Source organism: Nothobranchius furzeri, chromosome 1 (assembly GCF_043380555.1).
Source record: "Nothobranchius furzeri strain GRZ-AD chromosome 1, NfurGRZ-RIMD1, whole genome shotgun sequence".
Taxonomy (NCBI): domain Eukaryota; kingdom Metazoa; phylum Chordata; class Actinopteri; order Cyprinodontiformes; family Nothobranchiidae; genus Nothobranchius; species Nothobranchius furzeri.
In genome coordinates, this window is record NC_091741.1 from 28,697,331 (window position 1) to 28,712,330 (window position 15,000).

The 15,000-nt window shown below is 43.5% G+C and overlaps 1 protein-coding gene across 1 annotated transcript in view; it reads left to right on the plus strand.

The window, feature by feature from the left end:
• gabra4 (gamma-aminobutyric acid type A receptor subunit alpha4) overlaps positions 1-15,000 on the plus strand; it is a 39,400-nt gene that overhangs the window by 2,717 nt on the left and 21,683 nt on the right. Inside the window, exons 4-5 of the mRNA XM_015948856.3 lie at positions 13,899-14,119; positions 14,504-14,586. Of these exons, the coding sequence (XP_015804342.1) occupies positions 13,899-14,119; positions 14,504-14,586 (304 nt within the window). The remainder of the gene's footprint in view (positions 1-13,898; positions 14,120-14,503; positions 14,587-15,000) is intronic.

The window sequence follows — 15,000 nt, forward strand, 5'->3', positions numbered from 1 at the left end:
GTGGCCGTGCTCAGGACGCAGATGTCTGGAGAGCATCAACAATCAGAGCTTTGCATGCGCTAGCTGGTTAAGGTTAGGATGGGGGTGAGGGGAAGGTTAAATTGCAAGAGGGTAAACGTCACAATTTGGTTAAATGTCCGTTTTACCGCGGATGCTCTGGCACAGCGCGTCACCTCCCAACGCGCAGGGGCTCGTCACCTGCTGTCTTTTCCGAGGACTGCATCTTGTCGGTCACTATCACGTGACAGCGACTAGTCTATGAAAGTCATAAAAAGTCACTCCAGAGCAGTGAAGCCGACTAGTCGACTAGTTGATGCAACCCCAGTGGACACCAGAGGTTAGGGGAGCTGTCAAGCTGAAGGTGGAGGCCTACAGGACGTGGCTGGTCTGTGGGTCTCCAGAGGCAGCAGACAGGTACCGGAGGGCCAAGTGAGGTGCAGCAGTGGCAGTTGCCGAGGCAAAATCTTGGGCGTAGGAGGAGTTTGGTGAGACCATGGAGAAAGACTATCGGTCAGCTCCAAAAAGGTTCTGGCAAACCATCCGGTGCCTCAGGGGAGGAAGGTAGCAACTTTCTCCCACTGTTTACAGTGGGGATGGGGGTCTGTTGATGTCAACTAGGGCTATAGTATGGTGGTGGAAGGATTACTTTGAGGAGCTCCTCAATCCCACCTATGCGCATTCTGAGGAGAAACCAGAGATGGGAGACCTGGGGATGGACTGTCCAATCTCTGGGGCAGAAGTCGCTGAGGCAGTCAAACAACTATGCAGTGGCGGAGCCCCTGGGACGGATGACACTCCTCAGCCTCCGGGGAAAGGTCTGCTCCAGGGTACTGGAGAGGCGCGTCCGGTCGATGGTTGAGCCTCATATAGAGGAGGAGCAATGCGGTTCTCGTCCTGGCCGTGGAACTGTGGACCGAGTCTTTACCCTTGCTAGGATGATGGCGGGGTCATGGGAGTTTGTCCAACCAATCCACATGTGTTTTGTGGATTTGGAGAAGGCTTATGACCGTGTCCCAGAGACACCCTGTGGGGGACGCTCCAGGAACATGGGGTGGATAGTCTTTTGCTAAGGGCCATTTAGTCCCTGTACCAGAGGAGCGTGAGTTTGGTCCACAAAGCCGGCAGTAAGTCAGACCTGTTCCCGGTGAGGGTTGGGCTCCGCCAGGGATGTCCTTTGTCACCGGTCCTGTTCATAACGTTTATGGACAGGATTTCTAGGTGCAGCCGTGGTGTTTGGAGTTTGGTGGCAGGAGAATCTCATCTCTGCTTTATGCGGATAATGGGGTCCTCCTAGCTTCATCAGGCTCTGACCTACAGCTCTTGCTGGGGAGGTTTGCAGCCAAGTGTGAAGCGGCTGGCATGAGAATGCCTTCTGGTTGACTCCCCAGGGAGGTGTTTCAGGCATGTCCTGCCAGCAGGAGGCCGCTGGTCAACCCAGGACACGTTGGAGAAAGTACATCTCCTAACTAGCCCGGGAACACCTTGCGGTCCTACCGGAGGAGCTAGTGGAGGTGACCAGTGAGGGGACAGTCTGGAACTCCCCAGTTGAGATGCTGCCCCCACAACCCAGACCCGGATAGGCGAAAGAAGACGAGACGAGACGAGGGAGGCTGTTGGTGTAGACATTAAAGGGTGAAGTTTCATTGCAGTTTATTGAATAAATGTTTACATTGCGTTAGAGTTCTGTGGTGATTGGTAAACACAGATAGCGTCAGCTTCAGCCAGCTGTCACGTCCTCCTCAGCCCGGTGCACTTCCTGCAGAAACATCGGTAGGAACTGTCTGAAACTGGAGTTGTTAAACACTTTTCACACTTTCCCACTACTGGTTGAAAACAGAATTAGGCTCTCATAAACAACCTTGCTGGACCCTCTGCAGATGATGATGTCGTCAGACAAGGTATTTTATTTAGCATGTTTTCATGACTGTATGAATACTGGCAGTTCAGAAACAAACCAAATCAATCACTTTTGTTTTAGCTCTTTGCTTTGCCCCCAAAGACATTACTCTCTTTCTCTGATGGCCAGGCTTCGCCATGACAGTCAAAACAAGCAACGTACTTTTTCTTCTTCGTGTGATGTGGCAACGGAGTTAAGTGCTCGCTCGATAATCAGAAGGTTGCAGGTTCAAGCCCCACTCAATCTGTTTCTGTCATTGTGTCCTTGAGCAAGACACTTAACCCACCTTGCCTACTGGTGGTGTTCGGAGGGACCGGCGGCGCCAATGCTCGGCAGACTCACCTCTGTCAGTGCGCCCCAGGGCAGCTGTGGCTACAATGTAGCTGATCACCACCAGTGTTAGATTGTGAATGGATGAATGACTGGTTAGGTTGTAAAGTACCTTGGGGGCTTCCGGGACTCTAGACGGCATTTTATCAAATACAGGCCATTTACCTTTTTTGATGGTTTGTCGACAAACTGGAAAAGCAAACTGCTAGCCTTTCTGTTAGCTACCAACAGAGTATAGTAAGTAAGTAAGTGAGTGAATGTTATTTACGTAGCCTTTATCACAGACAGAAACACAAAGTGCTTTGCATAAATCAAAACAAAATAAAACATTAAGTCATAAAATCGTAATGATCTCAAAACAGAACTTAACATCAGAAAAATAAGTTATAAAGTTTAAATTTCATAAACAGATGAAAGACTACAAATCTGAGTTAAAAATAAAATAATAAAAGGTTTAGGTAAAAAAAATCTTTAAGTAAAAGGGTCTGGCTGTTTTTTAAAGGAGTCAACGCTGCGTAAGGATAAAGGAAGATCATTCCAGAGTCGGGCTGCAGCAGTATGGAAGGAGTGATCACCGTGACTTTTATATCTGTTCTTAGGAACTTCTAGAAGGTTTTTGTGGGTGGGCCTGAGGGCTCGGGTTGGAGCATAAGGCTTTAACAGTTCAGTAATATAGGGAGGAGCTTGACCATGAAGAGCATTGAAAGTTATAATCAGGATTCTAAAATGAACTTTAAAGTTAACGGGTAGAATAGGAGTGATGTGTGCTCTTCTGTTTGCTCCAGTTAGGAGCCTCGCTGCAGAGTTCTGGACCAGCTGAAGGCGGTCAAGTGCTTTTTTGTTAAAACGTGAAGAGTGTGTTACAGTAATCTAGACGGGAGGAGATAAAGGCATGGATAACCATTTCATGTTCATGGTTTTACACCAAGGCTGCACAGTGGTGCAGTGGTCAGTGCTTTTGGCTTGCAGCAAGAAGGTCCTGGGTTCAAATCCCGATCTGGGGTCTTTCTGCATGGTGTTTGCATGTTCTCCCTGTGCATGCGTGTGTTCTCTCTAGGGGCTCTGGCTTCCTCCCACAGTCCAAAAACATGACTGTTAGGTTCACTGGGCTCTCTAAATTGTCCTTAGGTGTGTGTGTGTGTGTGTGTGTGTGTGTGTGCTTAGTTGTTTGTCCTGTGTGTCTCTGTGTTTCCCTGTGATGGACTGGCAACCTGTCCACGGTGTACCCCGCCTGCATTCCCAGAGACAGCTGGAGATAGGCACCAGTCCCCCGTGACCCTGCGAGGATTAGCGTGTAAAGGCAATGGATGGATTCTGACACCAAACTTTGCAGTTTGGAGATATTTCTTAAGTGATAAAAACAGTTTCAGACCAACGTTTCTGAGTGGCCTTCAAGAGACATTGATTGGTCAAAAACAACACCCAAATTCCTTAGGTTTGTCTTGATGGCAGAGGATAAATGACCAAGTTTTAGACTAATCAGGGGAACCATGCTCTCAGGGGCAATGATCAGACATTCAGTCTTTTCAGAGTTTAACTGCAGGAAGTTATCTCCTAGTGAGCTGGTGATCGCTGATAGACACTCTAGTAATTCAGACAGTTTGTAGAGCTCAGAATTAATCAAAGGAACAGTACAGCTGAATATCGTCTGCATATAGGTGATAAGAGACATTATGAAAAGAATCAAGTATCTGTCCAAGAGGGTGTATGTACAGTAGAAACAACAATGGACCCAAAACAGAGCCTTGGGGTACCCCACAGAACAGATCAGTAGAATCTGACATGATTTGGTTTATACAGATACTGTAACTTCTGTTAAAAAGGTACGATCTAAACCAGTCTAGAACAGTTCCAGAGATCCCCACCGAGTCGCCAAGTCTGTTAATTAAGGTGTTGTGATCAACAGTGTCAAAAGCTGCAGAAAGATCTAACAATAAACAATGTGAATTCCTCGTTGTCTGCAGCCATCATAATGTCACTGGAAACGTTAAGCAAAGCTGTTTCTGTTGAATGCTTTTTGCGAAAACCAGACTGGAATTTGTCAAAACTGTTGTGTAGTTCCAGAAAAATAATCAGCTGGTCTGCCACAACCTTTTCCACTATTTTAGAGATAAAGAGTAATTTAGAAATGGGTCTGTAATTTTTAGGCTGAGATGAGTCCAAACTTGTTTAGGGATAGGTTCAATTCAATTCAATTCAGTTCAATTCAAGTTTACCAGAAAACCAGAAAAAAGTTTCCTATATAAGGAACCCAGCAAATTGCATCAAGTCACTGACTAGCATCAGTGACTTAATTTAATCCTCATACTAAGCAAGCATTTAGCGACAGTGGAGATAAAAACTCCAGGGTTACTTGTGGAGTACCACAACCCTAACCCTAACCCTGATGGGCTCGACACTCGGGAGGCGACATCGCCTCTCCTCCATTCATTTTCAATGAGACAAGCGCGACAAAGCGATAATCGCGGGTCTCCCTCCTACCAAGCGAAACGTGAAAAACGTGAATGTGAAATTTTGCACTCGTGCACGTGTCGTGCACAGGCGACCCAGTGACGCGATCCAAGAAATTTGAAATATTTTCAACTTTTCATCGCTGTCGCTTGGACGAGGACCAATCAACGGAGGTTTCATTCACTGACCAATGAGCGGACAGGATGCTCCGCACATCTCCGAGCAAACATGGAGGAGATTATTATTATGTTTTATAGTAAAATCAGAAGTAAGATTTCACATAACTCTAGCAGCACCTTGTGAAACATCATATCTACCGCTTTATTAACTCTGAACCGCTTAAATAACCTTTTTTTTTTTCATTTTTCATTTATTGACATTAAAATAAAAATACAGAAAAAAAATACTACAAGCCAAAATGAAAAAGGGGACAGAAAGTAGAAAAACGTATGTTATCTGCCCCTTTTAACTAAAATAACATTAATACAAAAAAAAATTGAACAACATAGTTCCTGGACTGGTTGGCCCACACAATCTAAATCCATGAATTGAAAAAAAAAAAAAAGAAAACGAGTTACACAGAGAGAAACCTTAATTCCCTCCAACCTGACACAGCCAAACAAAACAACGGAAGTTTCAATTTCGCCATGGAACAGAACGCGTAAACGGTTTTGCCGCTGCCGAGGGTCGCCTCCCGTGTGTCAGGTAATAAAAGCGACAGCGACACATTTTGCTGATCGCGGTCGTTTGTCGCCTCCCGTGTGTCGAGCCCCTAACCCTTTTAACAGGAAGAAACCTCCAGAGGTTCAGTATAAGCAGCCATCCACCACGACTCACTGGGGATGGAGAAGAGATAGCACACACACACAGACACACACACAAACACACACACACACACACACACACACACACACACACACAACATATATACCAAGTAATGTGTCTATGGTTATATTGTGATTTCTTAGTAAATATTCAATTCAATTCAATTCAAGTTCATTTATATAGCGCCAAATCACGACAAGAGTCGTCTCAAGGCACTTCACATAATAAACATCCCAATACAGGTCAGTTTGTTAAGCCAATCAGTAAAAAGTTTCCTATATAAGGAACCCAGCAGGTTGCATCAAGTCACTGACTAGTGTCGGTGACTATACAGCAATCCTCATACTAAGCAAGCATGCAGCGACTGTGGAGAGGAAAACTCCCTTTTAACAGGAAGAAACCTCCAGAGAATCCTGGCTCAGTATAAGCAGCCATCCTCCACGACTCACTGGGGATGGAGAAGACAGAGCAGACACACACACACACACACACACACACACGCACGCACGCACACACACACACACACACACACACACACACACACACACACACACACGCACGCACGCACGCACGCACGCACACACACACACACACACACACACACACACCACGCAATGTGTCCATGGTTACATTGTGATTTCTTAGTAAATATCCTATTTGGTGAGAGATAAACTTTATTGTATTTATCCTAGTGAATCTATAATTAAACGGGTAAACTAGTAGTAGCACATCCAACGTCAAGGAAAGCAAAAAGTTATTATCAGGAGAGGGAGAATGTTTAAGTGGTTAGCAGCAGTGTGCTAGACGATGGCCCCCTCCATGAGGCCACCACAGCTCAGCAGAACATCGTTGTAGCTTCTTCTGGGGAGAAAAACACTTAGAGAAATAAAGTTAACAGCTGAAATAGCAGGAAATAATACAGTTAAAGAGCAGATTGTAGAAGAAAGTAGTAGAGTGTGGAAAGTGGTCAGTGTATCCTCCAGCAGTCTAAGCCTATAGCAGCATAACTACAGAGATAACTCTGGATAACCTATCTTATTTAGATGGAGCATAGGCGTCATTTTAACCGGGGACACCGGGGACATGTCCCCGGCAAAATTTGTGATTGGCAACTGTGTCCCCCCCACTTTCAAAAAAGCCTGCTGATGAGGATTTTTGTTTTACCAGCTCAGATCTTATACCAGGGGTCGGCAACCTGTTCCCATCAAAAAGCTATTATTACCCGTTTCCCACGGTAATTCTGGACGGACCTTAATAAGCAGTGACTTACGTGAAGCAGGCAGGTCGCGCTAGAAAATTTCGTTTAAAAAGACGTCATAAATGTTTTCCCCGTCATTTTTATTTATAAAATATGAAGTAAAAACTCACAATTTAATTTTCATTCATTTGTCATTAATATGTAGTCTACACCCGTGCGTTAAGTGGACCATCTTCCAGTAAAACAAAGCATCCAGCCCATCTCTCCAAATGCGTAAAATGTGCGTCAGCCGCTAGTTAGGCGCGCCGCGCGCACCGTCAGCTACGTCAGCCCAGACAAGAGCAGAGCAACTAGAGAAAGAATAGAGGATAATTGTGTCTGGATGTGGATGGAGATTACATTTTACAGCAGCCTGATCATCATTTAAACACGTAACCCATCACCTGTCTTCTAGTCCACGCTATCAGCATTATTTTAATTGGTGCGTGTGTGTGTGTGTGTGTGTGTGTGTGTGTGTGTGTGTGTTTTCCCCTTCAAACACTGGTCTAACCAACCAGACCAGCGTGTCCAGAAACATATTAATGTTACAATTAAACTGTTTCACTTCATGTAGGCTAGGAACATTTCACCTGCCGTGGCCCGACCGCTTCTGCTCCACATAAACTTTGTGTGTGATCAAATGTTTCTACGCGTCATGTTACTTTGTTCTCGGAGATTAATGTAATGCCATTCAGGTCAGGCGACTGGCTAAGCAATTTCCTTTTCTGGATTTCTGGTCCAAAGATGAGAACTTCCATCTTGTCTTGATTTAAAAGCAAAAAGTTTAGAGTCATCCAATTTTTTATGTCCTCAAGACAAGCCTGTAATCTACCCAACCGATTAGGTTCATCAGGGTTAATGGATGAATATAACTGAGTATCGTCAGCATAACAGTGGAAGTTTATCCCATGCTGTCTAATGATTTTACCAATTGGGAGCATATATTTAGTAAAAAGAATTGGTCCAAGCACTGAACCCTGTGGTACTCCACAAGTAACCCTGGAGTATGAAGACGATTTGTCATGTACATTTACAAAATGAAATCTGTCAGACAGGTAGGATTTAAACCAGCCTAACACTGTTTCTTTGATCCCTACAACATGTTCAAGACTTTCTAAAAGAATATTGTGATCAACTGTGTCAAAGGCAGCACTGAGATCTAACAAGACTAGAACAGACACAAGATTCTTATCTGAGGCCATGAGAATATCATTGTGACTCTCACTAATGCAGTTTCAGTGCTGTGATACTCTCTAAAACCAGACTGAAATTCCTCAAACAGAGCATTAGTGTTTAAATGTTCACATACTTGGATGGCCACTATTTTCTCCAGGACTTTGGATAAAAATGGAAGGTTAGATATTGGTCTATAATTGGGTCATCTGGATCCAGAGAAGGCTTCTTAAGTGAAGGTTTGATTACAGCAACTTTAAAATCTTGTGGTACATATCCATTTACTAAGGATAGATTGATTATATCTAGAATGGGGGCAGTAACCAAAGTAAATGCATCTTTAAATAATTTGGTTGGGATTGGATACAAAATGCAAGTTGAAGGTTTAGATGAAGCTAATATTTTTGATAACTCTGAAAGCTCAACTGGATCAAAACGGTTCAAGCACAGATGAGGTTCTACAGTCACCTCTGATGCTGCCTCACTTACTGAGGGAGAATAAATCACATTAGGGAGGATGCTAAAGATTTTGTTTCTAATAGAATTAATTTTACTTGTAAAAAATCCCATGAAGTCATTGCTGCTGAGGGCTAAGGGAATAGATGGCTCAGAGCTATGATTCTGTGTAAGTTTAGCAACTGAACTGAAAAGAAATGTAGGATTATGCTTATTCTCCTCAATTAATGCTTAGAAATAAGCAGTTCTAGTTTGTCGAAGCTTATTTTTATAAAGCACAAGACTATTTTTCCAGGATAGGTAGGCCTCCTCATGGTACGTAGAGCGCCATGTTCTCTCCAATTTCCTAGAGTTTTGTTTTAAGGCTCGTAAATGAGAATTAAACCAGGGAGCCAACTTCCTGTCCCTTATTACCTTCTTTTTTAAAGGGGCAACATCATCTAATGCCACACGTAAAGAGGAATTAACATGATGAACTAAGGCATCAACTTGTGAGAGGCTAGAACTGAAAATATTGCCCTCTGCTACATGCCTCTGAGATGCTGAGGACAGTAAAGATGGAACAGTTGATTTAATAGATGCAACTGCGTTGTCAGATAGAGATACTTTCATGTCTCGAGAACTCAGTTATAAAAAACTCAAAGGTTATCAGAAAGTGGTCCGAGAGGACTGGATTATGTGGAAAGATTGTTATTTCCTCACACTCTATGCCATAAGTCAGCACAAGGTCCAATGTATGATGGCAGGAGTGGGTGGAGCTATGTATTCTTTGAGTAAAACCAATTGAGTCTAAGATATTACTAAAGGCTACACTGAGGCTATCATTTCCAATGTCCACATGAATGTTAAAATCCCCCACTATAATGACCTTATCAGTATTTAGCACCAAATCAGATAAAAAATCAGAGATCTGATCCAAAAACTCAGAGTAAGGGCCTGGTGGACGATATAAAACTACAAACAAGAGTGGTTTTACAGTTTTGCAATCTGGATTAGGAAAACTAAGAATAAGATGTTCAAACGAACTGTAACTATTAATCTGTAAGGGACTGATTAATAAGTCCGAATGAAAAATGGTTGCCACTCCTCCTCCTCACCCTGTACTTCGAGCAATATGATGATTTAAATAATTAGATGGAGTCAACTCGTTTAAGCTAACATAGTCCTCTTGCTGCAGCCAGGATTCTGTGAGAGAGAGCAAGGAGATCTGATTATCACAAATCGTCATTAACTAACAAAGTCTTAGAAAAAATGGATCTAATGTTCAACAACCCACATTTAATTTTTCTAGTTTTCTGCTCAGTTGAATTTGTTCTAATATTTATGAGATTTCTATGATTTGCTTTATTAAGCCTGATATTTAATCTGTGTGATTTTGGCCGTGGGCAGGACACTGTCTCTATGGGGTAGTGGGTGGGTAACAGTACAGAAGCTGCAGAGGGGTGGGTTAAACTACGACTCTGCTTCCTGGTCTGGACCCTGGGTTGTCATGGAGGACTAATAAAACTGGCCATGTTCCTAGAAAGAAGAGCTGCCCCATCCAAAGAGGGATGGATGCCGTCTCCCCGCATCAGACCAGGTTTTCCCCAAAAAGTTTTCCAATTATCAATGTAGCCCACGTTGTTTTCAGGACACCACCTAGACAGCCAGCGGTTGAAGGACAGCATGCGGCTAAACATGTCGTCACTGGTCCGATCAGGCAGGGGGCCAGAGAAAATTATGGAGTCCGACATTGTTTTGGCAAACTTACACACCAAAGCAACATTAATTTTAGTGACCTCTGATTGGCGTAACCGGGTGTCGTTACCGCCAGCGTGAATAGCAATCTTACTGTATTTATCTTATCCTTAGCCAGCAGTTTCAGGTAAGATTTAATGTGGACGGGTTGGTGGTGGTCCACAGCCTGAGTTCTATGCTTCCTGCGTACCGTCACCCAGCCGGCCTGAGGTCCCGGCTGCTCAGGTTCTGCTGGAGGACCGCTACGGGGTGATTCTGTGCTAGTTAGCCCAATGCTAGCTAAGTAGCTACGGCTATCTACAGGCTTTTCAACAGTGTGGAGCCGGGCCTCCAATTCCGACGCCCTCGCCTCCAAAGCTACAAAAATGCTACATTTATTACACGTACCATTATCACTAAAGGAGGCAGAGGAGTAACTAAACATCTGACACAGAGAGCAAGAGATAGGAGACGGAGAAGCAGAGACAGAAGTAGCCATAGCCGTGCTGAGGCTAAGCAAACTGTTCAACACCAAATAAACTGCGTGCAAACTCAAATGGTTCCCTAAAAGCTAGGTGGAACAACAGAAAATGTGTGTTTTAGCGTGCTTATGTGCTACAATAACTCAGGGATATCCTAGTACAGAGAAATCAGTTTTAGCAAGCCCCAAACACCAAACAGCTACACGTAGTGCAACACTGAAAACAGGAAACGTCTTACCGCAGATACTCCCACCAGTTCAATAACTGCATGTTAGAAAACAGATTGTACAAAGCCAAATTGCAGGGATAAATTAATAAGATTTATAATGCATGGGCCAATTTGGTCAAACATCCTGATGAACAAGGTAGCAGGAATGAAATCAGCACGGCATGAGGTTGTTTTCATGTGTTTCTGAACGAGGCAAATGTCCTGGAAATCTACAGGAGTAAATACTGTACAGACCACGACTGGGAGGACGGTAGCTGGATTTCTGATTTTATTCTCAAAGAATGCTAGAAAGTTGTCACAGTCAGACCTTGAGTAAACTAGCATAAAAGGGGCGTGAGGTGAAACAATCTGGTTTATGGTGTCAAACAGAACTTAAGTTATTTTTGTTTACGGCAATCAGCTGAGCAAAGTAAGTGGCCCTGGAAATTTTGATCGTCTTATTCAGAGATCTTATCAGTTTTCTAAAGTGCAGCCTGTGATTTTCTGAGTTGACTTCCAACGTCTCTCGGCTCTGCATCATGTCCTTCTGAGACTGTAAATGTTTTTGATAAATCCAAGGACTTTTTCTATTGCTAGTAAGGCGTTGATGTTGACGGCGTTGGCGCTACAGCGTCTTCCGCCGCATTTCCCGTCGCATCTTCCACCGCGTCTTCGGGTCGTGTCTCCTCCGGGTCTGGCTTGGGCCCGGCCTCTCGCTCTGCTGACTCGAGCAGGTTCACAGCTGTCGGACGGCTGCCCGAATAGCCCGACAGAAACTTCTGTAAAGCCCCCCTTTGTCTATTCTTTTGTTCCTCTTCTTTTTTTTTTTTTATTTACGTTTTGACGCACCCGAAAGCATCGTGAAAGTTAGCCCACTCAAAAACACTTGCTAGCTTTGTTGTGTCCCGCTCTGACTCTGACCGCTTCTCTGACATCCTTAATTGGGTGGCGCCTTAACGTGATGTAGCCAATGAAACGGTCAATGGTTAAGATAAACGTCACCATTTTTAGTTAATAAATATTGAAATAAATTGTAGATAGGAGTCCTATCTACAAATTCTATCATAGGACATTTGTACATTAAATTTTTAATTTATTTATTTTTAATTTTGTTCTTCTGTCTGGGCCCCATCCAGCCAATCAGGTCCTAGGCACGTGCCTACTTTGCCTTTGCTTAATCCGGCTCTGACCACGCCCCCATGGCACCGTTAGCTTGCACTTCACCCAAGTCCGAAGTGATGCGGACCTTGGGCAAGGCTATTACCCACAAGTTGTTGCTGCAGGAGAAAAGGCTCAAGTTCCTTTTCTGAAAATATGTATTTTCTAATGAATTTAGTTATTTTTAGGACGATTAGTTTATGCTCTAAAACCTTTTGACAAAGCAGCAATAAATGTAAATTTGTTTCAAATAACTGTTGGGCTGTTTGTTTAAAAGTTGTTAATAAAGGTTTTTGAAAAAAGTGTCACAGCGACCATTGATTGATGACGTAATGCTCCCTGTCTCAATTCTGCAATTACTTCCACACTTGTGTACTACGCACTCGAAGCCTTACAGCGAACTTTCTCCAAGTGCACTTTTCTGACGTCCGCGGGTATTGAGATCGGGCCCTTCACTCACGTGGCAATGACCATGTCTCCAGGTGTTTTCTGCAGGTGTTCCAACTACTCGTCGATATGTGATACTTTGAGGACATGCACAGACCGACTACTACGTCACAGGCTGTTTACCAGAAGAGACGCGCTACCTCTAAGTTGTTATATTACTGCTCACTGTATGTTTACCTGACAGCTTGTAAATGGCGTGTAGAATATCATTATTATACTGTAAACAAGAAAATTCTCCCATTGTTTACCATCATTCATGGAAACATGACAAACGCTGTCTTTTTCATAAATAAATCACAACACTGTATATTTTTGCTAATAAAATGCTGCAGTTCTGTATTTTTGAGTAATATTGTCACGATGCGGCAAGAGGAGGTCGGACCCAAAATGCAGAAACCCAGAACGACTCGAGGCAGGAGAGGTTGCAAGAAAAAAATTCCTTTTACTACGGAGGGTAAGCAAAATCCAAAAGACACGAAGAACCTGAGAACCTAGAGGGGGACAAAAACGCTGATAACATCAATGGACCGACAACACAGTGAGACACAGGCAGGGTATATATAGACCCTTTTACTGTTTGTAAACAATATGACGTCAGCGAGAATGCGCGCGCAGCTTGGCAACAGAGAATGGCGCTGTTTCAGGCTTTATCAAGCTACGCTGCGGGGTTATCACCGGCAAATCTTGAATGTTATATTATTAAACTCACTTTAACGAATGGCAACAGACCCCCAGATCCCTGTGGCATTATGGAATGGGTGGAAGATGTAGGTGCGTGGCCAGATATCCTGTGGCCCGATATATATACGTTTTTAGTGGAGAGGCCCAGTAAGTACACACGTGAGAAGCTACGGGCATACAAATGGTTAGATGCATACAACTATGTTGTCTGTGGCCACGTACAGAAAGTAAAATATCACGACATAGACTCTGAGTTTTGCGTCTTGAAGGCAGAAGTCCTTCCTAGCCAAAGACGAGGACTCAAGACTGCTACGTACGAGGCTTGGGTCATAGTAAACAAACCAGAGAACTACGTCTTCACAGTGTACGTAAACACAGAAGGCACAAAATCAGGACTCGAGGAGTCCAATGACACCTCGCCTGTAAATAAATAGACTGCTTAAAAGCAAACCAGCAAACGCAACTTACTTTATTTAATAGATCACACGTTAACCAGCTTTCTGGTGTAATCTTAGTACATAATTACCTTACCTGATATAAAACAGTTGATTTGGAGGTGACTTGTTCTTTAACCCTGATTTAATGCTTCACAGTTAAACAAGTCTTCTATGAAACTCAGCCCTGTGGGAATTTTGGAAATTGTTCTTTGGAATCTGAATTTAAATCTTGCATTCTAAAAAAGGTGCGCTCATTTCAGTTGAGTACTGAATTAGTTATTATTATTCATTCACAACTTTTCTACAGAATCCTATAAAAAATACCTGAGCCACCACATATTGAGGATAAAAGCAAATTCTACTAACCACTTGTTTGTTTGATCACTCGTCACTCATTCAGGAATACACGATGGACGTGTTCTTTCGCCAGACGTGGGTGGACCGGAGGTTGCTGTACGAAGGCCCAATAGAGATTCTGAGGCTAAACAACCTGATGGTGACTAAAGTCTGGACTCCAGACACTTTTTTCAGGAACGGCAAAAGGTCTGTTGCTCACAACATGACCGCTCCTAACAAACTCTTCCGGATCATGAAGAACGGCACCATCCTTTACACCATGAGGTACGAGCTTAAGCTGCATCCGAGCACAGCCACCAACTCGTCACCTAATTTAGATTTCCCAGCTCGTGCTGGGGTAGAGGCGATGGCAGATTTGTTTGTTTTAAAGCAATAGAGAGGATTTAGTGAGAAGAGGAAGTCAGGCTTTTAGTGTAAACAGCAGAAATCTGTCTGAAGGCTGTGCAGACGCCAACGTTACACAAGCCCTCTGATAGTGTTGCTGTTTAGGCTGTGCTGTATTGATAACTAACAGCAAAGTGAGTATTTCAGATCATTCACATCTTTAAGGAAATAACCTACATCTCATTAGATTATATTCACTTATTTCTAGATTATGTGAAGTCAAGAGGCCTCCTAAATGTGTTTTATTTTTTATTTTTTTATCAGGCTGACCATCAGTGCTGAGTGTCCCATGAAGCTTGTGGACTTCCCCATGGATGGACATGCATGTCCCCTCAAGTTTGGAAGCTGTAAGTGAAGTTTGATTTAGTTGTTATGTTTGAAAAATGATCATCACTGAGTTTGACATGCAGGCTGAATGTGAAAATAGTCTCCTACCCTTATTTCCTGCATTAGCTGCTGATAGAAAGTAGACAAGGAAACACTCGGGTCAGAAAACATCACACATTTATGGACTCATCCATCTTGGCTCATGACGGGGAAGGCTGTTGTTGGGTTAGCATCCAGTAAACAGCGGATCTCAGCTAGTGGAAGCTAACCGTTAGCATTAGACACTCCACCTCATGGAAAACTTTCTTTCTTGACAATCCTCGTCGTGTGTGTGGAGCAAAGTGTAAAAATAAAAGAAACCCATGTGTGTTGACACAGAAATACATGCAGAGCTGGGTTGGCACATGCGCTGTGTGGGCGGTTCTGGTACTTTT